Source organism: Geotrypetes seraphini, chromosome 1, assembly GCF_902459505.1.
Source record: "Geotrypetes seraphini chromosome 1, aGeoSer1.1, whole genome shotgun sequence".
In the NCBI taxonomy this organism is placed as follows: domain Eukaryota; kingdom Metazoa; phylum Chordata; class Amphibia; order Gymnophiona; family Dermophiidae; genus Geotrypetes; species Geotrypetes seraphini.
In genome coordinates this window covers 449,824,502-449,851,726 of record NC_047084.1, presented here as the reverse complement: position 1 = coordinate 449,851,726, position 27,225 = coordinate 449,824,502, and the positions used below count along the sequence as shown (strand labels likewise).

The following is a 27,225-nucleotide window of genomic DNA, read 5'->3' as shown; positions in this document are numbered from 1 at the left end:
TTTTACTTTTGTTGTCAGGAGACTTATTTTTCCATAAAGTTGGACAAAGTTTCTTTTTTCCGCTCTCCCATCTTCTGTAAATTCTTCTGTTGCTGTCCATTGGTTCCTCCTACCATGGTCCAGCATTTATCCCTTTCTCATCTTTTGTGCCTGCTCACCAGCCTCATGCCCAACATTTCCCCTTCTATCACCCCTTTCCAACACCATGCCACATCTCTCCCTCCATTTCCTTCACCACTATGTCCAACATTCCTCCCTCTTGCATCTATTTCAATCTGTCCCACTATTCCCTTTCCACCACAATATTTCTCCCTCTCATCTATACCTCACTTCCTCCCTATGACCAAAAATTCTCTTTCCTTCTATTCCCATGTACACAACCATCTGTTTCCCTCCCTTCCTCTCTCCCAAGTTCATGCTTTCTGTGTCCAAAAACTCATTCCCTCCCCCACCTCAGCATCTCTTTCCCTCCCTTCCTCCATCCTCTTTCCCAAGTTCATGCCTTGTGTCCAAAAACGCACTCCCTCCCCCTTTTTGTGTTCCGCCTCCCAGCCCTCATCTGCAAGCAAATTACCAGCAAAATGGAGCTCGAGCTGTGAGGCTCGTCTTCTATTTACTGCCTGCACTGCCCCAGCACACATAGCCGACCGGAAGTCTTCCCCGATGTCAGCGCTGACGTCGGAGGGAGGGAGGGCTTTGCTTAAGCCCTCCCTCCGACATCAGCACTGTGATCTGTCTGTCTACATCTTTCTCTTATTGATTTATTGTCCTCCCTCTAACCTCAGCAGTGTGGAATAAGCTTCTGCTTAGCATTACTTATGCATCCTCTTTTCTTCCTAAGCTTTGTATTTGAGGAGGAGATTTCAATCCTCATTTTGAAGCCCTTGCTAATTGAGAGTGACACGGGGACAAATTTGAGCCCATGCCCATGGGATCTCTCTGCCCCATCCTCATCTGCACAAGCTTCGAACACTTATGATTTTAAAGTGTTTTGAGGCTTGTGCAGATGAGGACAGAGCTTGCAGGGATGGGACAGGGACGGAGATTGATCCTGTGGGGACGGGGACAAATCTGTCCCCGTGTCATTCTCTACTTCCTAACTCTTAAGAAGAGGAATTTGCTCTGCTAATGGAGCCAATATGCTCCTCTCAGTGAATCCATTCCCCTACTCATCAATTCTCTGAATTTTTTTTCACTTGGTTTCAGCTCTCTTGTGACAGTCTGCCCTAGTTCCCCTTTCCTGGACTGATCACTTCGTTCTGACTACTTAGCCGTCTCAATCTGTTTTATTTACTACAAGAAATTAGATTATTCAATTAACACATGAGTCAACATGAGCACAGTCTGTCAGCTATCCCTATATGAACTTCTCTGTCTTCTCTTGAGGAAAAAAGCTTTTTCTTGGATTGAAGCTCTAATTTGCTCTTGACGCAGTGGAACTTTTGAGGTCATATTCTTTTTGGGAATATCACCTTCACCCCTGGTATTAAGGTTGGTATACACTAAAAAGTCAGGATTTATACACTGTAGATGTACAGTACATTCATAATTGTTATATTGCTTTCATTATGTTTGTCTACATCCATATATATTAATTTGTATGGACTGCCTCGTCAGCCAAATTAACAGGCTGGAGACCTTAACCCCACTGGACCTCATGCAAGCAAAAGGGGGAAGGGAAGCTGCTTAAACTGCCATGGAGCCACTCAGCCTGTGTTCAGGTCCACTGCAGATGAATCTAGGGCGAGCTCTGATTCCAAGGGATTGGACCCTGAGCCCCTGAACTTTTAGTGCAGGCTATCCAAGTGGGTGAACTACAAAGCAGTCTGCCCCTTGGAAGCAGAACCACAGTCTGTGCTCTCCTGCAACCAGAGATGCCCCAAGATTGAAATCCTCTGCAGCACCAAAAAGCCTCACAAACGGTCAGTTTAAAAAAAAAAATAATAAAAAAAAATAATAATTTAAAAATAAACATAAGCAGAAAAGGCAGGTTCCTACCATTTTGTTTGTAGAGAGACAATTGAGGAATTGGAGAACAGTCCAGAGGGATGGGAGGCGGAGCAAAAGAATGCTAAGGAAGCTCTCTACAAGAATTCTCACGAGAAGGGATTGACTACCCACATGTTCATCATTCCTGCCCCTTTAATACCTTCTCCCTCCCTCCCTTTACAATTGCACAATTCACAAATTTTGAGTTGTAAAGCCGGTTTCATTATCCATTTACACTAGGGCTGCAGATTTAACTTGATTTCAGGAATTTTATGTGGTTATTTCTTTAAAAAGTACATTATAAATTAATCGCTAACGCACAACGCATTAAATCGTGATCAAAATGTTTAATCTCCCTGCTGCCCTAATATTTATTTTATGAACAGGGTCAGTTAAAGGATTCTTTGGATTCTAGAAGTTATTAGATAAGATGGAACCTGTTACTACTACTTATTTTTTTATAGTGCTACTAGACATATGCAGCGCTGTACATAGTAAATGCTCACAATCCTGACTAAACTACTCAGTTTAACTAAACCGCCAGCAAATTATACACTACACATTAAACATGTCTTGTTATTAGCTTAACATAATTGTTTCTTTCATCTGGTGATTTTGTAAATTAATGTCAACTCCTCATCTTCATGTGTTTTCAGCTGAATTGCAAATGTAATAACTCAATTTGCTCTGCTGGTTGGAATCAAGGTTCTCTTTCTTTTCGATAGATTTGTGTTCTTGCCACATTCTGTTATTTTAACATTTGAGGCTACATTCAAAAATTCTACAAATAAAAAACACACAGGCACTGTTGGGTCCTTGACTTACCAAGTAAGAGAAGCACCAGGATGATTATTAGGACCACAAAGAAGGTGTTGCCATAGGTGACAATAAGCTGCACCAACCGTGACTTGAAGATCTTCTGCCATCTGCACAGGTTAAAGAATGACACATAAAAAACAGCCAATCTTTACATACAGGGCATCAGCGCAGACCCTAGCCCCCTGCATGCCTCCAACTGTGTGTTGCCCTCACAAGGTCTAATATGTTGCCAACAGGTTTTGCTAGTTTCCCACCCCTTTTCTCACTTAACCCTTTCAGGACCAAGGGACATATTTGTCCCATAACTTTAAAATCCTATAAATTTTGATTGGGATAGTCTACAGTTCTAAATTTGATATGTACGGATTCCATATGATACTGCCTTTATGTAAACAAACTGGTTCCGACATTCATTCATTAGCGTCGTTGCCAGATTGATGAGAAGATTCACTTGCCACACTGTCCATAAGCCAGAAGTGTGATTTTTTTTTAAAAAAAATTATGATATTTCACAAAAAAAAAATCAATTTTTTGGCATCTGCAAGCCCTTTTTACCATAAAAATGTCGTCAAAACCACAAAAATTGGCCTACGATCCTTATGGTCCTGAAAGGGTTAAACTGGTGTAGTGCAAAGGATTCTTTCCTGCTCCTGGGTTTGTGAGAAAATCAAGGCATCTTGTCATACTCTAGAACTGGAACGAATGGAAATGGGACATGGTGTTGTCCTGGGGGGGGAAATATAGATCCTCAACACAAGGGAAGGCCCAAGCCCTTTCCAGTTTTACTTCAAATCAAGTTCATCAATTTATGTCATACAGTCCGTGCCAGAGATTAAAACTGAAATACAACAAGGGATTAGAAATGAGGAACAGAAATAAAGTGACTCCTCTTCCTCTCGCACGGTCTCTGGCACAGCCATGAACTAGAATGAAGGCTCAATGATATATACACAATTTGCATATAACTTGTTCCTCCACAGCTCCCGCCATCTATTCTCGAGTTTTAAAAACATGAAGCACAACAAATCAAAGAGAGAGTTTATAGAACTGTAGAGCAATGCATCTGTATCAAAGTTAAGGTTTTATAACATTTATAAGAACAAATACAAACAGGATAATTTAAAAACAGCCGTTGTGCAAATGTAGAGCAAGACTGTTTCAATTAAAAAGTTTGGCATGTGAGATATTATCTAAGTGTAAACTTCCCTCCCTAGTCTTCCCAATAGGCCACATGGTATATCTGTCTTCATTTTTCTATGTAACAGATCCCCCCTTTCATGTTACCTTTCATTATCAAACAAGTACTAAATGTTAATATGCTTATGGGTTAGACAGTTAAATATGTCTGATCAAGGTCAGATCAAATGTACATTTTCCCAAGTATTTTTTATAAGGTAACCATGTAGAATAGAATTTCTCCACTATATAAATTTGAGTTTACAATAACCATTCATCTACAGAAGGAAAATTAATTACTTTTCCATCTTTTAGCTACAACACATTTTGCTGCTAACAATGACAAATAAGGATGTATTCTTTAACTACCCCATGATCTTCCCTTCCTAAAACCAATTATTTCATATAGAAATGGGAGATGAATATTCGTAATGTTGAGAAAGTACTTTGAATTTCTTTTCAAAATGACTGAATCTTAAGATAATTCCATCACATGTGATTAAAATCCATTGATGCATTTCTTTTAGGGAAATCAGAACAGCTGGGAGAATGGAGTTTGTTACTGATTTAGGGCCTATGATCATAAGTTTTTATAAGACCAGGTCCTGACAGAAGACAGTCACTACAGTAACTGGACTGAATGAGATTAAGGGCTAGATTCACTAAACTCACCTATTTGATCCGATCCATGGGCGATCTGTGGCCGAGTCTTCCCGGGCAACTGATTCACTATGTCTCCTCATGCAAATGAATGTAATCGGAGGCAAGCCCCACAGCGATCCCGACGCAGGCGCAAACCATCTACTTTGCCTGCAGATGGTCTGTGCCTGCATTTGCTCCCCAACTTCGCTAGCACAAGTTATAGAAAGTGGCGTGTTTTGAGAGTACAGGCTCTACAACTGCCTTTGTCGTGCTTGAACAAAGCCTTGTAGCTCATTCTAATAACAGGGCGGTGTCAGCCATTGAATGGGCTATGGCCACGGTGGCCAGGATGGATACAGGAAGTGTGCACAGCTTCTTCCTCTCACCCCAAGCCGGCCAAGGTATTAGACACAATGGCAAACCAGGCAGGGAGATCAGAGAGCGCAAGCCTGTCACACACTGAAGCAGCAGCAGTGGCTTCCTACAGGAAAATGCACCCAAAGAACTGCCGGAGTCTTCCATTTATTCATTAACTCTCGGGCAGCAACGTTGTTCTTAGACAGTGTCTATCCATCCCCACCTTCCTTTTCTAGCTCTCTCCCCTCACCCTTCAGCCAGGAACAGAACACGCTTTTAACCCATGGGTTAAAACCACAGGCTCGCACTGCAGGGAAGGGTGGTAGAGAGCAGGAGAGTCAGCGGGGACATGAGTGAACATGCACAGTATTGGAAGGAACCACAGGCTCGAAGGGCGGCAGAGAACAGGACAGTCGGAAAGGACATGAGCGACTGGTCCTCAGCAGTCACTTTTTTTTTGATTGGCCAGCCCAGTCAGTGTACCTTATTCTCTTTAGCGAATCGAAGCCTTCCTACTTTGCATGCCATTTCCCCTCATTTGCATGTGCGGATCGGATCGGAAGGAAGGTTAGTGAATTAGGTCGGGGTCGCAAAGTGGTCACAAACTGGTTGGGACACGATCAGTAAGCTTTGTGAATCTAGGCCTAGGAGTCTTAAAACAGGGAAATTCCAGGTAGTTGCAAAAATAGGCTTATTGTGTCAGATCTCTGCCTTTATTCCAATTGAGCTGAAAGACCAAAAACAGAAGAAATACCCCAACCTGCCCTCCCCCCCCAAATAAAAATCCAAAAATCAGAGCTACAAGATACCACAAGCACTGGTTCAACTTTTTTGCTTTACATAGCATTATCTCATCATCCTACATGTGCCATAGGTTCTTATCTTGTTAATATCTTTTCTAGTAGATAGGCGTATCACTCTGGACAGACGGACAATATCCACATGCTCAACCATGCAGAAGGAATCCACTCCTGCTATTCAATCCCTCTTCCTTCACCAGAGGCCTCTGCTGTCCCCTTCAGTTTGTACCAAAGCAGGTGATAGCCCTATATACAAATACATGTGAAGGAGGAGTAGCGGGGGAAACTCCCTTAACTACAACTCTGTTCTGCTCTGAAAATATAACAAACATGTTAAACATTGCAATTGCATTGAAATAATCATACCAAACAAACATTTATGGAGCTCAAATAATACCTCAATGTGTTATAGCAACAGATAATTCTTCATACCCTTAAGGTCTGAGACATCCAAATTTCAGTTTGGACTCAAACTTTCTGACTCGAGACAGTAGGCAGTCATAGGACATAACTGACAGGGCTAGGCTCCAAAATGACATACCTATCTACTAGAAAATATATTAGCAAGGTAAGAACCTAACCTCTTTGTCTAGTGCAATAGGTGTCATTCTGGATGGATGGGAAAAAGCAGTCCCAGAAATCTAGGGCAGGACCTCTGCGCCAGCTTATAACATTAAGGATTCAAAGGTGAAGTCCATCCTTGCATTACATTCACTCCATAAAACTTGGGAAAATGTTTGTAGAGTGAACCAAGTCACTGCCCTACAAATCTCTCTCGGGGGAGACCTCCGAAGCTTTTGCAAACAAAGAAGCCACACTTCTAGTCGAATGCGCCTTTATGGAGACTGGAGACCGTTTTCCACAGGCAATATATGCTGACGAAATGGCCCTATGAATCCATCTGGAAATCATGGCCCTGGATGTCGGTGTGCCGCATCAAGTCCTCCTAGTGAGCAGAAAAAGATGGTCATACAGCCTGAACTCATTGGTAACCTCAAGAAATCATAGAAGCACTCTCCTTACATCCAACTTTTTCAGAATCCAGTTCTTCTTCTTCTTAGATCCTGTGGACTGAAACACCAGCAATCTGATCTCTTGATTAACATGAAAAAGTCAAAACAACCTTCGGCAAAAAGCACAGAACCTTGTGCATAGAAACTCCGGCCTCCGGAATCTTAAGGAAGGGTTTTCTGCAGGAAAGCATGTAGCTCCAAGACTCTTCTTGCTGAGGTAATGGTTACTAAAAAAAAAAAAAGTTTTGAGCATTAGATCCATCAAGAACGCTTCCTTCAGCGGCTCATATGGAGCCTGACTGAGGCTTTGCAAAACCACATTAAGTGTTCAAGATGGAAATGGATGTTTTACCAGGGGCATTCCCTATAGGAATCTGGCTATGTCCGGATGAGATGCCAAGGAAGCTTTATGCTCTCGAACACTGAAACAAGCGAGTCCCACCACTTAGACTCTAAGGGACGCCACTGTAAGACCTTTGTCAAAACCATCCTGGAGGAAAGCTACCACCAGTGAGATCACAGCAGAGAAAAGTTCAATTTTCTCTCCTTAATGCACCAGTGCTAAAATGTTTCTCATTCCTTTGCATAAGCAGAGACCTTCTTAGGCTTTTAGGCTCTGAGAAGAGTAGCAATTACTATCTCCAAGTATCATTTGCATGCTTAACGTCATGTGCTTAAGAGCCATACCGTAAGAGCAAAATTATCCAGATCTTCTATAACTACTGGGCCCCTGAGAAAGAAGGTTTGGCTGTACTGGCAGTTTGAGAACTGTGCCCCTCTGAAGATGCACTAGATCTGCATACCATGGTCTGTGAAGCCAATCTGGAGCCACGAGAATAACTTTTCCCAGATGGCTTGCAATTCTGTGGAGTGTCTGCCCTATCATGGGCCATGGAGGAAACACGACCAAAAGCTCGTTCTTTGGCCATGGTTGGACCAGTGTCCAGACCTGTGCTTCTGGGCTTGGATATAGGACTGAAGAAGCGGTCCGCCTCATTGTTTCTTGCTGTCACCATCATATCGAACTTTGGGCGACCCCAGCAATGAACAATGGATTGAAGGATGTGGCAGACAGCATTCATTTTCCTGGATCCGGTGTCTATTTGCTGAGGAAATCGGCTTGGACATTGTCCATTCCCACTACATGCGCCACTAAAAGAGCTTGAAGATGAAACTCTGCCCAACTGAACAGTAAGCGGGCCTCCAGACTCAACTGTGCATTCTTGGTGCCTCCCTGGCAAATGACATAGACCATCACAGTAGAATTGTCAGAAAAGACTTGGACCGCTTGTCCTTCCAGATTTTTCTCCAGCTTCTACAAAACCATTTGAATGGCTTCTAGTTCCAATCTAATGATTGAACACTTCCTTTGGGAGGCCAACCAAGGCCCCTGAATCAAGTGTCCATTGCAATGAGCCCCCTAGCTGAACAGGATGGCATCTGTTGTCACAATTACCCACAAAGCTATTCTGATGGGCATGTCCCTTGATAATGCCTGTGCGCAGAGCCATCAGCCCATACTAGCACGGGCTTCCGAAGTCCACGGCAGAGGCATCAGCAGGGAGTCCGACTGAGATGACCACCGCGATAGCAGCATGTTCTGGAGAGGACACATGTGAGCCTTTGCCCACGGGACCACATCTATCGTGGCTGCCATAGGGCCTAGCACTTGGAGGTAGTGCCACGCAGATAGAGCTAGTTTGGCCAACAAGCTTGTTATCTGGGTGCAAATCTCCTGTCAGCATGCTTCTGGAAGATAGATATGACCTTCTGCCGTGTTGAAGAAGACTCCCAAATATTCCAGGAATTGGGACAGTACTAGTTGGCTCTTTAGGAAATTCACAATCCAACCCAGACTCTACAGGACCCAGAACATGTGAGCCACTACTTGTTCTCCCTTCCAGGAAAAATAGAGCTCTGATCAGCCAGTCAGCCAAGTATGGATGAATCTGCAAGCCCGTCTTGGGTAGATGGGCAGCCACCACCACCATCACCTTGGTAAATGTGTGAGGTGCTATGGCCAGCCCAAAGGGAAGAGCAGAGAACTGGTAATAGTTCTCCAGGACATGAAATCTCAGGAACTTTCTGTGTTCGGGAAGATAGGAATGTGAAGGTAGACTTCCATCAAATCCAGAGAGGCCAGAAATTTACCCGGCACCACCACCGATATGACTGATCATAGTCTCCATGAGAAAGCGTGGACTTTCAGCACTGTGTCGATGTTTGTAATATCCAGAATGGGTTTCAATCATCAGTACATGGAATATACGCCCTAGCCCAAATCTTTGGATGGCATAAACTCTATGGCCTGAGTATCTAACAGCCTCTGAACTGCAGCAGCGACACTGCTTGCCCCACCGGAGCTGGCGTTACTGTGCTTTCTTGGAGGTTGAAGCAGAAAGAGAACTGGCAGTTTGGCTCCATCTGGGACCTGAGAATCTCTGTCTGGATCCCTGGATCTCTGAGAAGAGGCTCCTCCTGAGCCCTGCCAAAAGTGCCATGAAAATTAGACTGTCTGGAGCCTCTAGCGGTTCGAGGTTTGCTGTCAGGTAGAGATTTTGGCTGACAATCTGCCACACTGGTCTTGAGATTGTCCAGTCCCTTTCTGAACATTTGTCCCTTGAAAGGAAGTCTGCTGACGTTAGCCTTGGAGGTTAAACCTTCTTCCCATTGCCTAATCCAGAGGATTCTGCAGACTGAGACTGAATAAGCCAAAACTTGCTCAGGACTCTGATGATGTCAGAGAGCATTTGCTATGTAATCTAATCTTGGTAATATAGGAGCTGGGGCAAAAAAAAAAAATGGCTCCAAAACACCTTAACTAAAATAATTTTTAAAAAAGGCAAAAAAGATTTTGGAGGTGAGAAAACCTAAGGGAAGGGGAAGAAACCTGATAAAATAGCCTTAAAAGATCCCCCCTCCCCCGATTTTCCTCATAGGCTATAACAGCCTTACTTACTTACTGTGACCTGTGCTGGATATGTTCTTCAGCATGCCTCAGTATCTAAGGTAGCTGGATCTGGGAGAAGAAATCACTGCCTCAGATAGACTGCTCCTCCAACGCTGAGTCTTTGGGCTGCTAGTAGGACCAGAGTCTGACAGACTCACCCAGAGAGTGGTAGAAATGTGGAATGCTCTTCCAGAGGTTGTTAGAGGAGAACGCACTCTTCAGGGATTCAAGAAACAGTTAGAAAGGTTCATATTGGACCAGAACATACACAGGTAAGGCTAGACTCAAATAGGGAACTGGTCATTGACCTAAGGGCCTCTGCGTGAGCAGACTGCTGGGCACAATGGACCACTGGTCTGACCCAGCAGCAGTAATTCTTATGTTCTTATGACTCTAACCCCTGCAGACCCACACAAATGAAAGGGGGAGATGAAACGCAGCAGAGCCCCCTAGTGATGCCCAACAGCCTTTGCTCAAGCCACTGCTACCCAGCAGGTGAGCAATACTATGAGGGGGACAAACCCCGAGCTCCAGAAAGGTTTCTGCAGGCTGGCTAACGGGTACCACAGAGCTACAGACCTCAGTCTGCTTCTCCTCCTCTCAGGCATCCTTGACGAGGGGAGCTCTGAGCAATAAAAGCCATCAAAAAAGACCAAAAAAATGAAATATACAGAGCAGATCAGACAGGCTCCTTCTGGCTTACATTCAGAAGGAAAAACTAAAGGGGGCAACAGAGCCCTCTGGTGGAGGAGGGATTCAAAAGCCAGAATGGATTCCTTCTGCTTGTTTTGCAAGCATGGGGATATTACCCGTCTGTCCACAATGACACTCCTATTGTACTAGAAATATCAATCAAACATGCCTTCATACATGCTGTCACCTGCTCAAGGAAAATTGAAAGTTAGCAGTGCAGAGGTGAACAGAAAATACTTTAAACTGCTAAGCAAAATAAAGCAGCTAAAGGCATTTATTATTTTTTCTTTCTTTCCTATTATGCAAATGAAGTTCCTCCCATTTTTTCCTTTCCTATTTTATCTCATTTAATTTTTTTACTAGGTTTGTCTTTGTTATATATTTGTTTGTTTTATCTTTTCTATTTTTTTTTTAATTGTAAACTGCTCAGACACTGGATGTGTGATATATCAAGCCTAAAATAATCTTGAAACTTTTGCACCAGAAGAAACTATTGGTGACTGGTGGTGAATAAACAGCCCATGCCCTCTATCACTCCCAACAAATATAGAGGGCCAGCTCCAACATACCTTGTTGGAGAGATGAAAGGAACACAAAGAAGCAAGATTGCAAACACCTCAGCATAGAGAAATGTTGCTACTGCAGTCCATTGGAGACTCATTATTCAGGAATCGGTGCCTCTCTGCAAGAAGAAAAGGGAATGCTCTAAGACGGCAATACAGATATGTAAAGGAGGACTCGGGAAATGGAAAGGACACTCCACACAATAATTTTACAAGGGAAAGAGTATAACCGAGGAGAAACTTCAGGAATGTTTAAGCTTTTAAAACTACTGATCAAATGGATCACTTCTCCCTCAATTACTCCAGCTATGCTCTTAATTTATATTTTGGGCAGGCGAATGCTGTCAATTCCTTGCTGTGCCTGCTGGCAGTGATTCCTGGGCCACAAAATGATTAACATTTTTAAATAAGGAGACAAAGATAAAAGGAATACTATCAGTCGCCTGAACTTTGCCCTTAGAAATTCTGTACTATGTATATCTCATCAGGCTCTGGAAAAGGGCTGCCTGCACCAAACCTAAAGGAATAGTTAGGAAACCATGGCCCTCCCTAGCTATGATAAGGTATGATGGTCTGATCCTAGTCAGAGTCAAGGAAATTAGAAGAAATGGACTTAGGTGTACCATAATTACAAAACCATCCCAAAAATTCCAAGTGGCCTTGGGACAGCTAGCAGAGAGAGAAAACAACACTGTGTTTTATTTAACAGCACAACCCAGCTTACATTCTATTAATACTTGAAAGACTGCAAATGTCCAAACTCAGGCTCTCCTTCCAGATTTTAAAATGCAAGACAAGTCGCTCCCAAGCATTTTACTTATTTAAATAATTTAAAGAATGCTAATCTTAGAATTCTTAGCAAAAGCCCAATAAATGCTAGAGGAGTTCTGGTGCTGGACATAAGTCCTTTTGCAAACTGGATATGAATTATTTTACTGAACCAGTATCAGAATTAACCAGAGCTGATGATGTGTTATGGTGTTCAAAGCTCATGCATCTCTTAAGAATAAAGTTCTTGTAAATCATCATTTCTGGATTTTTATACCACTTCAATTTAAGAAGAAAAAAAAAAAAGGCCCGGGGAAAGCCACTACCCTATCAAGAGTAGATGCCTAGTAGTAGCGTAGCCTGACCTGTTATTTTGGGTGGACTCGCACTTAAGTTGAGTAGGCCTTCCAAAACAACCCCCCTCTTTTATCCTGAATCTTACTCCTTCTCCTCCGCCCCTAGATCTGACATTTGCCACCCTATACACAGCCTGGCAACTCCTCCTAGTGTACCTTAACTCCTTCCCAGCAGTGGTAATGATGCACATCCACTGCCTGTGCTAGACCTGCAGGCTTCCCTCTGCTGTACCCTGCCAGTAACAGTGACATTAGCAAGGGCAGGATGCAGCAGGGGCCTGCGGAGTCAGCTCAGGCAGCGAATGTGTGCTGCTACCCCCCACCTGTGATGATAAAGTACACCAGGAAGAAGGTTTAGAGAAAGGAGGGAGTTGCTGGACCATGGGCAGGGATGCCAAATACAAATGTGGAAGAGAGGGAGGGGAGCAAGGCGGCAAATGCTGAATTGCTTTGGGTGGTCCTGAGCCAATCCAAGCCCACCCTTAACTACACTACTGATGCCTGGCCTACCCCAAAATTACCCAGGGCAGTGTCTGGACAGCATTTCATCCAAAGAGCAGGTTTCAGCACTCCCTTCCCCTTTCATGTGCTCTAAAACTGACTCAAGAGAATGGTGTAGTATCCAGGTCCTTCTTGACTACCCTTAAAGTGGTCCAAATGGCAACCTCTTTCTGTCGCTTCTTCCATACCCACATACCCTTCACTTCATGTGACCACAGGATACTCTCACATGGGAAAATGCCCTACCTGTTAATTTTCTTTCCTTTAGTCACAGCAAATGAATCCAGAGACTAGTGGGATAACAGCCATCAACAAGCAGGTGGAGATAGAGCGTACTGAGTTGTTCTCAGGGTATATCTTGGATGCACAGCCTCCTGGCCAACCAGTAAAAGTTTTCTCAAAGCAGCTGAAACAACACACAGAAAAGGAATGAAACCTACGAGACATAAGAACATAGGTAACATCTGTCCGCACATGTGCTACCCAAATCTCTGAGGCACTCAAACTAAGAATGCAATTCCATCCGATAATGCATGTCCAAACCACGCCTGTGAGCGCCAAACCCCACAACAGGGTGGGGCTCTGGATTCATCTGCTGTGACTAAAGGAAAGAAAATTAACAGGTAGAACATAATTTTCCCTTCCTTGTTATCAGCAGCAGATGAATCCAGAGACTAGTGGGATGTACCAAAGCAATCCAAACATAGGGAGGGAAAGAACCCAGAGAACGTGCAAGGCCACATTTCCCCCCAATCCTGCCTTTTCAGCACCCGGCCAAGAAGATACGAAACTCCAGACACTATGTATCCCATGCTCATGCAGAGGTTAACCCCCTCCATAGCTCCTGTGAGTTAGCTGCTCCCTGGAACATAAGAAAGCAAGTAGCCTCCTACCGTGACTACAATGCCCCACAGAACCCCCTGTTGAATAACCCCATTATGTCAGGGAACCATCTGTAGATGGCAGCCAAACCCCCGCAAGGCGGCAGGGCAGCAAGCCAAGATTGAGACAAGGGAAGGCTCCCCATCCAATCGAAGCCTTCCCAAGCCTAAAGTCCAAGGGGCTCCCACAGGAGGCAAACTGCTGACCAAAGTGGGGAAGAATACTAGGAGGAGAAAAGGTTCCCTCCCCCCTGAATCACCTGGAAAAACACAGTGACAACCTCAGAGGCTGAGGAAGTAGACTTAAACATCCCGTCCACTCCTCCATAGGAAAGAATCCTAGAAGGAGCGGCAGGAACAAACACACAACTGAGGCCTGAATCATAGAGAAATATTTGAGACCTGAGCCACTGGAGAATCTCTCAACTGAGGCCCAAGGACCAAGAAAACATTACAACTGAGGTCCGAGCCACAGGAAAATCACCCAAATGGAGGCCCGAGCCACAGGAAAACAACACCAAATTAAGACCCGAGCCCCAAGACAATCTCTCAACTGAGGCCTGAGCCACAGGAAAGACACTCAACGGAGGCCCAAGGCCTGAGCCCCAGAAAAATCCCTCAACTGAGATCGGGCCCCAGGAAAAGAACACTCAACGGAGGCCTGGGCCGCCATAAAGAACACGCGGCTGCGGCCGAGACCCCAGGAACACTCCGCGTCCGAGGCCGAGGCCCAAGGAACACTCCGCGTCCGAGGCCGAAGCCCCAGGAACACTCCGCATCCGAGGCCGAAGCCTGGCAGATGAGGGCTGGATACGAACGTGGGAGGCAAACGCAGGACTTAGAAAGGAGGGGGGGGGTCGAACGTGGGAGGCAAATGCAGAACAGAAGGTCGAACATGGGAGGCAAACACGGAAAACAAAAGGGAGGAGGGAGCGCGTTTTTGGACACAAGGCATGAACGTGGGAGAGAGGATGGAGGAAGGGAGGGAAAGAGATGCTGAGGTGGGGGAGGTAATATGTTTGTGGACACAGAAGGCATGAATTAGGGAGAGAGGGAGGGAGGGAAAGAGATGCTGAGGTGGGGGAGGAAATAGAAAGGGAGAATTGGGCGTGGGTATGTCAGTGAGAAGGAAAGAGATGGTTGTGTACAAGGGAAATGGAAGAAAGGAGAATTTTTGGTCATAGGGAGGGAGGTACAGATGAGAAGGAGAAATTTTGTGGTGGAAAGGGAACAGTGGAACAGATTGAAATGGATGCAAGAGGGAGAAATGTTGGACATAGTGGTGAAGGGAATGGAGGGAGAGATGTGGCATGGTGCTGGAGAGGCGTGATAGAACAGAAGGAGAAATGTTGAGCATGGGGCTTGTGGGCAGGCACAAAAGATGAGAAAGGGATAAATGCTGGACCATGGTAGGAGGAACCAATGGACAGCAACAGAAGAATTTACAGAAGATTGGAAAGCGGAAAAAAGAAACTGGGACCAACTTTATGGAAAAATAAATCTCCAAACAAAGGTAAAAAATGGAATTTATTGACTAAACTATGTTAGCTTTGGGAATGTATATAGCAGATGTCTTTGTATTGTGTTCAAAAGGAAAGGAAATGCATTTCTGGTTTTATTTCTACAGTGTTGAAGTACTTGCTGACCCTTGCTGTGACTGGTGGGGATCCCCAAGCACCGCCAACAGAGGACCTCCTCTAGAGACGGCCAGAACTCCCCTCCACCAAGCACAGAAGTCACTGGCAGCATCCAGGAGCCACTGAGGTGCCAGCATCTGTGACTCAGGGACGCTACTGCTGCCTGCCAAGCTTGGCAAAAGGGACCCCCCGGCCAACTGCAAAGGAAGTCCTCAGCTGACAGCTTGGGGGTTCTCATCAGCTGAGTATTTATATTTTATATTTACATTAGAGGCTCTGGTAGAAACCCATTTACAAAGTATGCATTCTTCCCAATTAATATTTCCAAATTAATAAAGTGTCTTTGATTATTTGTAAATGGGTCTCTACCAGAGCCTTTAATTCAGTAGCATAATTAGATGAAATAGCTATTTCTGAAGTTTATAGGGACGAGCGTGGATGGAGGGATTCCTCATGGGGATGGTGGGATTTCTGTCCCCGTGCAATTCTAGTTTAATGCAGACTGGAACCATATAGGGTGCATAACTGGACATCCTCTGTTGCTTAATTTTTTAAATAGAAAAACCATATGGGAAAGGAAAATATTTACATGGGCTAATCTACAAATAGAGAATGCAGAGGGGGGAAGACCGCGGCTGTAAATAGTGCTGAAGCCTCCCCATCATTTCAGAAAACTGACGCCGGTAGCAGTCCTGCATTGACAAAGAACTGCTGACCTCTCCCTATCAGAATGTTCCCGTCAACATCCATTAATCGCCCCTGACCACATTATTCCCAGATGACCAGCCGCCCCCCCTTGGAGGACCCGATAAACAAAGGGAACTACCACCCAAAAGCTACCGGACCGACCAGTCGAAGGAGGGTAGACTACCGAAGACCGCGCTCCAACCGATTCGGAGCGCAACCAGAAGCAAAAATAAAATAAATGCTCAGCATCACGCTGAAAGGCGCCGGGGATCTCCCAGACGTACAGGCCCTAAGGTGCCCCTATCGGACTCAAGCCCCTCTCACCAGATCATGCCAAGGCAGCGACCCGACCTGCCAAACGCCAATGCACCATCATGCACCTGCCACTGCCACAAGGCAGTGAAGGAAAAAAACAGCCTTAGCTCCTCTGTGGGAAGGCGTCAAAACCCTGCCGCTAGTTCCCCCCAGAGGGAAGAACACCACCAGGCACCCCAAACTAGGTGTTCACGTTTCCGGGAAAGGCCATGCATCGAGCCATAGCAACCCTGAACCACGATGTAGCCAGAGCTCCCAACAAAAAGACCAGCACTGAATACCTTACCGTCTCCTGTTCAGGTAATCCTCGTGGATAAGAAGAAACTTCCCAAAGGAACTTCGCCGGTTCGGGTATGGGACGCCGGAGGACCCCGGTATTACCTCGAAGAGGGTGAGGTAGGGACACTGGGGGGACCCAGGTGTACCTCCAAAGCTGGCACGCCGTGCTAGAACACCCCTCCATTCCACAAGCCCGACCTGGCTTAAAAACTCTGCAGCCCCAGGACCCATAGAATCCAGGAGCTGCGAGAAACATCCGCCAACCTGCTGGAGATAGCGTTTACTGGTTGGCCAGGAGGCTGTGCATCCAAGATATACCCTGAGAACAACTCAATACACTCTTTCTCCACCTGCTGGCTGATGGCTGTTATCCCACTAGTTTCTGGATTCATCTGCTGCTGATGAGAAGGAAACTGATATTCTCACCTACATTTAGCAGCCTGCTTCTTTATTTACTAATTTTAATTTTGTGAGATGGTGAAGGGTTGCAGTGCAGTGGAGTTGTAGCCTAATGGTTAGTGCAGAGGGTAGAGAGCCTGGGAAACTGGGTTCAATTCCTGCTGCAGCTCCTTCTGACCCTAGTCAAGTCACTTAACACTCCATTGCCCCAGGTAAAACAAAACATATCTTAGATTGAGAGCCCACTAGTGACAGAGAAAGTACCTGCATATATTATGTACAGTGCTGGGTACTTAATAGCGTCTAGTAGCTTTAATTAATATTTATGAAGTATGCCTTGCAAATTTTTACCCTACCTTTTGTTCTTCCCTTTTTTCCTATACCCTCATTGTAACTTTACCCCCTTACCTTTCTCTCATGTTAGTTATTATTAGATTTCATTGTTATTTTGTTAAAGTTTCTTTACTATATTATGTACATCGCCTAGTAATTTGAAATAGGCGATTCATCAAAAGTGAAAATAAACTTGAAACTTGAAACTAAAGAAATGGTAAGTAGTAGTAGCAGCAGTCAGCTATATGTCTAGTTAGGAAAGTGGGTACAGAAGATTGAGAAATACATAGCCGTAGCTTTTAAGAATGCATATCAAACAACGCTTTCCTAAACCTTTACAGATATTATAACATGATTTTTTTTTTAATGAAAGTCAGCTTTTTCTCTTCCACCTGTGAGATCTTTCCAGACATAACTAGGAGACTATGGCTCTCTCTAACTGCGATAAGGCAGAATCGAGGAAGCTAGAAAAAAATGGACTTAAGCATACCATAATTGTTATGAAACCATCCAAAAAATTCCAAGTGCCTTCTAAGCTATAGTCCCCCTCCTCCACCAAGTCACTAATGACAAGTAAACCGGCATAAGGTGAAAATATTTATAGCAATTTTTGAAAACTACTATACTAGGCCATGGGAGAAAGGCATGCACTGCTTCTTTTGACACCTTGCATCACACACCACGTGAGAATGATTCAAAGCTCCTGCTGTACTACAGGCGACGGGGGAAGAAAAGGGGGAGCCACTCTAACCCTGGCCCGACCAACTTTCCTACCACTCTCCATGCGCGGTCCCCATGGGCCTGAACAACTTTTTACCTCCACGGCAGGACTGCGTCCCTCCCACCACCACCACCTCTAACCGAAAACCAAAGGAAGCACCGCGCAGATACCTGCCTTCCGGTGCTGGACTTTGCAAGACGGGTTACGAGACAAGTGCAAAGATACAACAGCGCACGACCACTTTCCCCTGCAACCACGGCGCGAGAGCTGCACTCTTCTGCTCATGCGCAGAGAAATGAACCACCCCTCTCCCCTCCCCTCCCCTCCCCTATCAGCCGCGCAGCTGCTTCCGGTTCCGCAGTCTAGGCGGCGCGCATGCGTCTTGTGGCGTTTGGGGTCATTGTTTACTGTTGAGACTGGAAGAAAAATCGAAGGCTGTTCTTCTGCCTTTTCCTTCTCGGCGTTGTGGTTTGTTTGTCTGTAGGCTGGCCATGTGTTCGTCTAGACTCGGGCTGGTGTAAGGCAGGAGTGTCAAAGTCCCTCCTCGAGGGCCGCAATCCAGTCGGGTTTTCAGGATTTCCCCAATGAATAAGCATGAGATCTATTAGCATGCAATGAAAGCAGTGCATGCAAATAGATCTCACGCATATTCATTGAGGGAAATCCTGAAAACCCGACTGGATTGCGGCCCTCGAGGAGGGACTTTGACACCCCTGATGTAAGGGTTTTAGGTGCCCAGTCATATGCCCTTCTCCCTCTCAGCTTCAGGAGCAATCCTTTCTGTCTCAGCAGCCTCAGGACCAGATTACCTCTATTTTCCCTCTCCCCCCTCCCCATTTGCAGAGATGCCAAGTTACCCAGTTCCAAGCTGGAAATTTTGGGACCATCTTAATTTTATACACACATCCCAAGCAGTGTGTGGGATTGGTGTTACCTGATCCTTCTCATCTAAATCAGTGCTGCAAGTCCCAAAATGCACTGGACAGCATGTTCAGAAATCCAGGACTGTTCCAAAATGTCCAGCTTGGAACTGGGTAACTTGGCATCTTTGTATTTGGGTTTACCTTGTGCTGCTGTTCCCCTCTTCCCTCGGCAACAACTGCAAAAATTCTAGATTCTCCTCTCTTACCAGGGAGCACATGCTTCACAGTTCATCCCTCAAGTGAGGGCTAAGGTATGCAGTGGCATACCAAGGGCAGAGCAGAGGAGGAGGGGGGATGGTCTGCCCCGGGTGCAAGGAACTTCAGGATACTGGAGCGGTCATGGGTCTGCAGTCTGCCTGCTCCTGCTCCCTTTGATAATAATAATAATAACAGTTTATATACCGCAGGACCGTGAAGTTCTATGTGGTTTACAATGGTTAAAAAATGTTACAAATTAATTAGAATTAACAAGGTTAGAAGCTAGTTATTAACAGCGCTAGAAATCAGTTATTGTGGAGTAGGATTGTGCAGGTTAGTTGCCTAAATACTTCAAGAACAGGTATATTTTTAGGTGTTTCCTAAATTCCCCATAAGTAGTATGCGTGAGCAATTGTTCCAGATCTTTGCCCCATAATGCCGCTTGATGTGAGAGAAGATGTTGATAGTGTTTTTTAAATTTACATCCTTTAACCCAGTGGTTCCCAAACCTGTCCTGGGGGACCCCCAGCCAGTCAGGTTTTCAAGACATCCCTAATGAATATGCATGAGAGAGATTTGCATATAATGGAAGTGACAGGTATGCAAATCTCTCTCATGCATATTCATTAGGGATATCTTGAAAACCTGACTGGCTGAGGGTCCCCCAGGACAGGTTTGGGAACCACTGCTTTAACCGGTGGGGAAACAAAATTCGAGTGATGTCAGCTTCCTGTTCTGCGGTAGGGAATGTGCACAAGCCGACCACAGAACTGTGTCCACTCCAGCACCCCAAAGCAGCCTGGAGGAGAGGGGTGCACTGGCCAGAGGAGGGAGTTCTCTGTTCTTGAGTTCCCGCCCCTCCAGGTACACCCCTGAAGGCATGTTCTGTCTGGTAAAAAGTTCCTTTACTCAGGCCAGGCTGCAATATTACTGATGTCTTCTGATGAGATCTGTAGGTTTTGATCAAGGGAATCTCTGTCTGAGACTTCCTTATAGCAAAGAATACCATCATCATGCCATGCCTTGCAAATGTCATCATCATTGTCATTATCTGCATTAGAAGTAATGCTGTTTAATTCATCACTTGCATCTTCATCTTCATGCTGTCCAATTACAGAGAAGGCTTTCACAAAGTTAACAATTTTTCATCTGATTGAAAACTCCATATGAATATCTTCAAGAACTGAGGCAAAAACATCATATCCAAATTGTTCGAAATGTAGCAGCCAAGTTAATTTTAGGTGGAAATTATAAAGATCATGCCACTCTGTTACTTATTAAACTACACTGGGTGCTGGTGAAAGTGAGAAAACATTTTAAACTCTTATTGTTTGTTTTTCATTTATAACATTTTATTGAAGGAATCAAATATACAATAATATGATACAAAGAGATATTCATTACAATTAAATTCACAATAATAATATTTCCATACATATTTTTATCATTCCTCCAAAATATATTTCCATATGACCTAATCCATTCCTCTCTACACCCCCTGATCCCTTCCCCTTCCCTCCTTCATTCTTTTTATTTCATTTATAACATTTTATTGAAGAAATACCATAAATATATAATGATATAATACATTAAAATAGTCATTACATTTAAATTTACCATATTAACTTCTAATATATGTCTATCATTCCTTCAAAATAAATTTTCCAAATTACCTATTATATCTTTCAATACATTCCCTCAATTTCCAATCCTCCTTAACCTCTTACCCCCTTATTCCCCCATTGTTTTATTTTTATTACAACATTATAATAAATGAATTAAACATAAATACAGTTCAAGTAATTTTACATATATTAATATCATCCCTCCTATTTCCCCCTACCCTAGAATGAAAGGTGACATGAAATACCAAGTATAAAAATGCAAAGAACATTTACATAGCTTCAACGTAAAGTATTAAGAATCATACTTCTTGCTTTTGAGAATAATTTTTGTATATAAGGATCCCAGATTTTCAAAAATAAACGAGTTCTAGGAAAGTTACGAACCTCCCAAACCTCAAATAAATTTGTTTGTATTTCAAACTATTTTTATTGGTGCAAGATAGAATCGTCAGTAACACAAAGTGTCAAAATACAATGAAAACTTCATAACTCCAACTTGACCTAAGTCTTTCTTTCCCAATTCTATTCCACCCACAAAAAAAAGACACCTGAGAGTGAGATATACTTATATACATATACTAGTCTTTTAGCCCATTACATTAACGGGTGCTAGAATATATGTCTGTCTTTCTTTCTGTCTCTCTCCCTCCCGCTGTCTGCCTTTCTTTCAGTTTCTTTCCCTCCTGCTGTCTGTCTTTCTGTCTGTCTCTCTCCCTGGCCCCCTTTGTCTGTCTGTCTTTCTGTCTCTCCCTGCCCCTATGGCTTTCTTCCTTTCTTTCTGTCTCCCTCCCACTGTCTATCTTTCTCCCTCCCTCCCGCTGTCTATCTCTTTCTGTCTGGCTCTCTCTCCCTGCCCCCTATGCAGCAGCAGCATTTCTCTCCCCTCACTTCCCTGTGCAGCAGCCACAGCAGCATTCCCTCCCCCTCCATTTCCCTCTGCAGCAGCATGTCCCTTCCCTGTGCAGCAACAGCATTTCCTTCCCCCCCTTCCCTGTGCAGCAGCCACAGCAGCAGCATTTCCTCACCCTCCATTTCCCTGTACAGCAGTATTTCCCTCCCCCACCCCAGTTCCCTATGCAGCAGCAACAGCATTTCCCCAACTTTCCTGTGCAGCAGTCGCAGAAGCATTCCTTCCCCCTCCATTTCCCTGTGCAGCAGCATTTCCCTCCCCCACCCCACTTCCCTGTGCAACAGCAGCAGCAGTATTTCCCTCCCCTGCACTTCTCTGTGCAGTAGCAGCATTTCCATCCCCCCCACTACCCTGTGCAGAAGCTGAAGCCGCATTCCCTCTCCCTCCATTTCCCTGTGCAGCAGCATTTCCCTCCCCCCACCACACTTCCCTGTGCAGCAGCAGCAGCAGTAGTATTTCCCTCCCCCTCCTTCTTTGTGCAGCAGCAGCAGTGGTATTACCCTCCACGTCCCTGTGCATCATCAGCGGCATTTTCACCTATCCCCCCTTCCCTTCCTGCAGTCTGGCTGGCTCCCTTAGTCTCTTGCTGGAGTTTATTTTTAAGTTTAAAGGTGCCGCCACAGCTCCTCTCATGATCACCGCCTGTGTCGGAAGCCTTCTCCGACGCAGGTGCGGTTCATGAGAGGAGCCGCGGCGGCGGCTTTTAAACTTAAAAATAAACTTCAGCAGGTATGAAGTGTAAGGGAGCCGGCAAGACTGCACATCACCTTGGGGTCTGCGAGAAAGGGATCGTTGTATGCGCGCCTGCGCACTCCTGCTGGCCACGAACCTACAGATCACGGATCAGGGATCATGCAGGTAAGAGTGCGCATGTGCACTTAGTGTTTTATTATAGTAGATACATGGACTGCTGGTGACATATTTCATAGATTTAACAAATAACTTCTAGCTGCTGGAGATAAAGTTGACCAAAATGGTTCCCAAACAGTCTATAAATTAACCCTTTGAGAAGAGTTCATATCAGATATAGCAACTCATTCTAACCTTCAAAGATATATCATATGGGCTCTCCATTGTAAAGTAGGACATTGGCCCTGATCAGACTGCCTTGGACTGGTTCGATAAATTTCTATCGTCCCGTTCTTACTCAGTTAATATGGAAGGATCTAATTCAAAATGTTGGAGAGCCCTTTGTGGTGTTCCCCAGGGCTCCCCATTGTCTTTAATCTTATTTACACTAACCACTGGAGAGATATACAATATTACTCTGTGATGATTGTTAAATCACTTTTTACATTTATCACAGCTCTATAAATAAATTCAATATAATTTAAATATAATTGTAATTACAATAATTGTGAAGTGTTCAGACCAATACCCATAAATTCAGTGATCTCACCGAACTGGAGTATATTTGGGACCATCATATCACTTCTTTGTCCCTTTGCCAGCCTCTTTCATTTGTACAATACAATAGATCTAATTGTGTATGCTTGTAAGGAGATAGATTTCACTTATCTTGAAGGAAACTTCAATGGGCTTGGCCACTATCTCCTTGGTCTCCAGCTGCGGTGAGATTAAAGTGCAAAAACCTTAAAGTGCTTTGTGCTACTTGTGCTTGCCATTGCGATCGTGCTTGCTAAAATTAGTTGATATTAAGCCCGGCCCCCCGACTCGAGTTTCAGGTCCTTCGTCAGGAGGTGACTTAGTACCACTGAAATTTTAAAGTGGTACTAAGTCACTATACGTTTTACTTATATTTATATAAATCCCAATCTACTTGTCACATTGACCTAACTTTATAAATCACTCTTTTACATACCTGTAAGGCTTACTACTACTGGGTTACCATCGAAGAAAGAGCACGCTGAGAGTCTAACTGCCTACGTGCCTTATATGTACTCCATTTTGCTTTTAGTCACTCCCCCTATTTCTACCAAAATCTAACCAGAAATGACATATCTTGCTTATCGGTGGAGTTATAAGTTTAGCCATTTGATTTCGGAGTTAAGACCATATGGGTGCAATGTGTTTTTATTAAAGATGAGACATTGTTCTTTTTGCAGCAAGCATTTTGTAATGTCCCCTTCATATGAATCTATATGAATCAGAACCGTATACTTTAATTCCTCCAAAGAGTGAGACTCTTGTATCCAATGGGCTACCAGGGGGGCGGAAATTCTTTCCTTTCTTATATTACTTAGATGTTCTGTTATTCTTATTTTTATTTTTCGACTGGTCTGACCTATATATGGGAGACCACAGGGACATACTATGTAGTACACCACTCCCTGGGACTCACAATTAGTGCTCGTTGATAACATAAATTTTTTCTGTCTGGGAACGTTACTGATGATTGCTGCAAAACATGCTTGCTCACATTTAAATCTCTTTCTTCTAAAACCCCGGCTTTCATTTACAAATTATTAATCCCTTACACACCCAATAGAACATTAAGATCTACCGAACAGCATTTATTAACAATCCCTTCCCTTAAAATCATAAATACTCGACGACAGTTTATTTTTTCAGTTACAGCTCCCCAAACCTGGAATTCTCTCCCTAGTCACTTAAGAGAAGAAACTAACATAGAAAAATTTAAATGTAAACTCAAGACTTTTCTCTTTAATGACGCCTTCACAAATTAATCATAAAATGACCTTTTAATCATTACCTGTTCTATTTAAATTAATCCTTTGTCTTAGAACTAATTTTACTTTTTTTCTACAATCTTATCTTAACAATATTATTATTATTACCCTTCCCTTATGTGTTCTCCCTACATGTTTCTTTAACTTTTATTTACATTGTAATTTCTTACCCATCCTTTCCCTCTGTTTCCAGTATTGTCAAATTTTGTCAATAGTCTTTTTAGTCTCATTTATTGTATTATCCCTTTTACATTGTAATTTTATCGAAATGTACATCGCTTAGAATTTAGATTAAGCGATTAATCAAATCCTTATTAAACTTGAAACTTGAAACTTGACTGCATAGGCGACAATGCCCACATGGTTTATGTGGAGGTAAGGAAAAATTTCTTGATGGCTTATTTCTTTGTTTATATTTCAACATCTCCCCCAGATTCTGGGACCTGGAAAAAGCAAACTTCGGTTTTTCTAACAGAGCTGGATAATATTGGACAATGGGCCAATGTTTTAGTATAATCTGTTTGATGGCATTGCTGTTATTTGAATATGGTAATACACAAACTGTGTGTTGTTCTTTATTTTTAACTTTTGGTTGCATTAACCAGGACCTTTGACAAAATTTGGCCCGTTTCCATGCTCTCTTAATTATTTTATTTGGATATCCTCGTTCTAAGAATTTTTTATACATAATTTCTGCTTGCTTATCAAAATCCTGTGCATCTGAACAGATCCGTTTCAGTCGTAAGAACTGTCCTATTGGAATGCTGTTCCTTAAGACCCGTGGGTGAAAACTTTGATATTGGAGGAGAGTATTACAATCAGATGGTTTTTTGTGCAGACTGGTGGATATCCTATTTTCTTGAATATAAATTTTTATGTCCAAAAATGACATCTGATATTTATCTGTATTATATGTAAATGTAACATTAGGATCTTTCTGTTTTATTTCTTCTAAAAATTATTTTAATTCATCTTGATCCCCAGTCCACACAAAAAACACATCGTCTATAAATCTCCTCCAACATTTTACAGAGCGGAAATGGTTAGATCTGTACACAAACGTCTCCTCAAACCCTGGTAGCCCATTGGATACAAGAGTCTCACTCTTTGGAGGAATTAAAGTATACGGTTCTGATTCATATAGATTCATATGAAGGGGACATTACAAAATGCTTGCTGCAAAAAGAACAACGTCTCATCTTTAATAAAAACACATTGTACCCATATGGTCTTAACTCCGAAATCGAATGGCTAAACTTATAACTCCACCGATAAGCAAGATATGTCATTTCTGGTTAGATTTTGGTAGAAATAGGGGGAGTGACTAAAAGCAAAATGGAGTACATATAAGGCACGTAGGCAGTTAGACTCTCAGCGTGCTCTTTCTTCGATGGTAACCCAGTAGTAGTAAGCCTTACAGGTATGTAAAAGAGTGATTTATAAAGTTAGGTCAATGTGACAAGTAGATTGGGATTTATATAAATATAAGTAAAACGTATAGTGACTTAGTACCACTTTAAAATTTCAGTTTTAATCAGGTTTTAATTAAAATTGTGTTTTTAACAGGGACCCCTCCTGACGAAGGACCCGAAACTCGAGTCGGGGGGCCGGGCTTAATATCAACTAATTTTAGCAAGCACGATCGCAATGGCAAGCACAAGTAGCACAAAGCACTTTAAGGTTTTTGCACTTTAATCTCACCGCAGCTGGAGACCAAGGAGATAGTGGCCAAGCCCATTGAAGTTTCCTTCAAGATAAGTTAAATCTATCTCCTTACAAGCATACACAATTAGATCTATTGTATTGTACAAATGAAAGAGGCTGGCAAAGGGACAAAGAAGTGATATGATGGTCCCAAATATACTCCAGTTCGGTGAGATCACTGAATTTATGGGTATTGGTCTGAACACTTCACAATTATTGTAATTACAATTATATTTAAATTATATTGAATTTATTTATAGAGCTGTGATAAATGTAAAAAGTGCTCTAATCTTATTTAACATCTACATGAGTACTTTGAAATACTATGACTTGAATATTCGGGAAACTCTAAAAACATAAGCTGATAACATCTTCATATTACTTGAGGTCGACCCAGATCTTGTTAATCTAATACCCAATATTATCCATTTCATTGCTAAGCTTCGGTCCTTGGCGATGATGGTCCAGATGAAATTGAATGCTGCTAAGACCAAACTTTTATGGATCGGTCCAAAGTTAGATTCTCTTCCCTCAGCTGTGACCTTAGACTCAGGAGAATCTCTGAAAATTGAGTTTTCCTAGCTAATATTGGGTATTGTTATTGATTCATCTCTTACATTTAAGGATCAGCTAAATTCTCTTGTATAAAAGTGTTTCTTGAGCCTCCGTATCTATATTGGTTCAGTCAATTGTTTTGTCAAGGTTGGATCATTGCAACTCAATGTACTTGGGTCTCTAAAAGATCAGTCTGCAGAGACTTCAATTGATACAGAGTACCGCTGCCAAGCTCTTTTTTGGTAAGAGTAAATTCGATCACGTAACCCCATTGCTCAAGGAATCACATTGGCTTCCAGTATATCTTAGAATTCAATTTAAACATAGTAACATAGAAATAGACGGTAGATAAGAGCCACGGCCCATCTAGTCTGCCCACCCCAATTACCCTCCCCTACCTTTCTCTGTGAATAGATCCCACGTGTCTATCCCATTTGGCCTTAAAATCAGGCACGCTGCTGGCCTCAATAACCTGAAGTGTCAGACTATTCCAGCGATCAACGACCCTTTCAGTGAAAAAGAATTTCCTGGTGTCCCCGTGCAGTTTCTCGCCCCTGATTTTCCACGGATGCCCCTTGTTGCTGCGGGACCCTTGAAAAAGAAGATATCTTCCACCTCGATGCGGCCCGTGAGATACTTAAGTGCGTTTGTATTGCATTTAAAATTCTCTTTGGCGTTTTTATTACTTTGGTTCCTTTAGACTGGAATGTACACAGATCTCATCTCGCTAGGAGTTCAAATAAATTAAAACTTACATTTCCGGTCACGTGGTATCATGCA

At 43.3% G+C, this 27,225-nt stretch overlaps 1 protein-coding gene across 2 annotated transcripts in view; it reads right to left on the bottom strand.

Moving 5' to 3' along the window:
* The window catches only part of BCAP31 (B cell receptor associated protein 31), a 62,706-nt gene extending 44,518 nt beyond the window's left edge, over positions 1-18,188 (bottom strand). The window contains exons 1-3 of one of the 2 annotated variants that reach the window (XM_033920978.1): positions 18,050-18,188; positions 11,009-11,121; positions 2,815-2,915 (exon numbers count right to left, since the gene is read on the bottom strand). In XM_033920978.1, the coding sequence (XP_033776869.1) occupies positions 2,815-2,915; positions 11,009-11,100 (193 nt within the window). In that variant the 5' untranslated portion in view covers positions 11,101-11,121; positions 18,050-18,188. The remainder of the gene's footprint in view (positions 1-2,814; positions 2,916-11,008; positions 11,122-18,049) is intronic. The other variant, XM_033920986.1, reaches the window with a different exon arrangement.
* Positions 18,189-27,225: the final 9,037 nt, after the last annotated feature.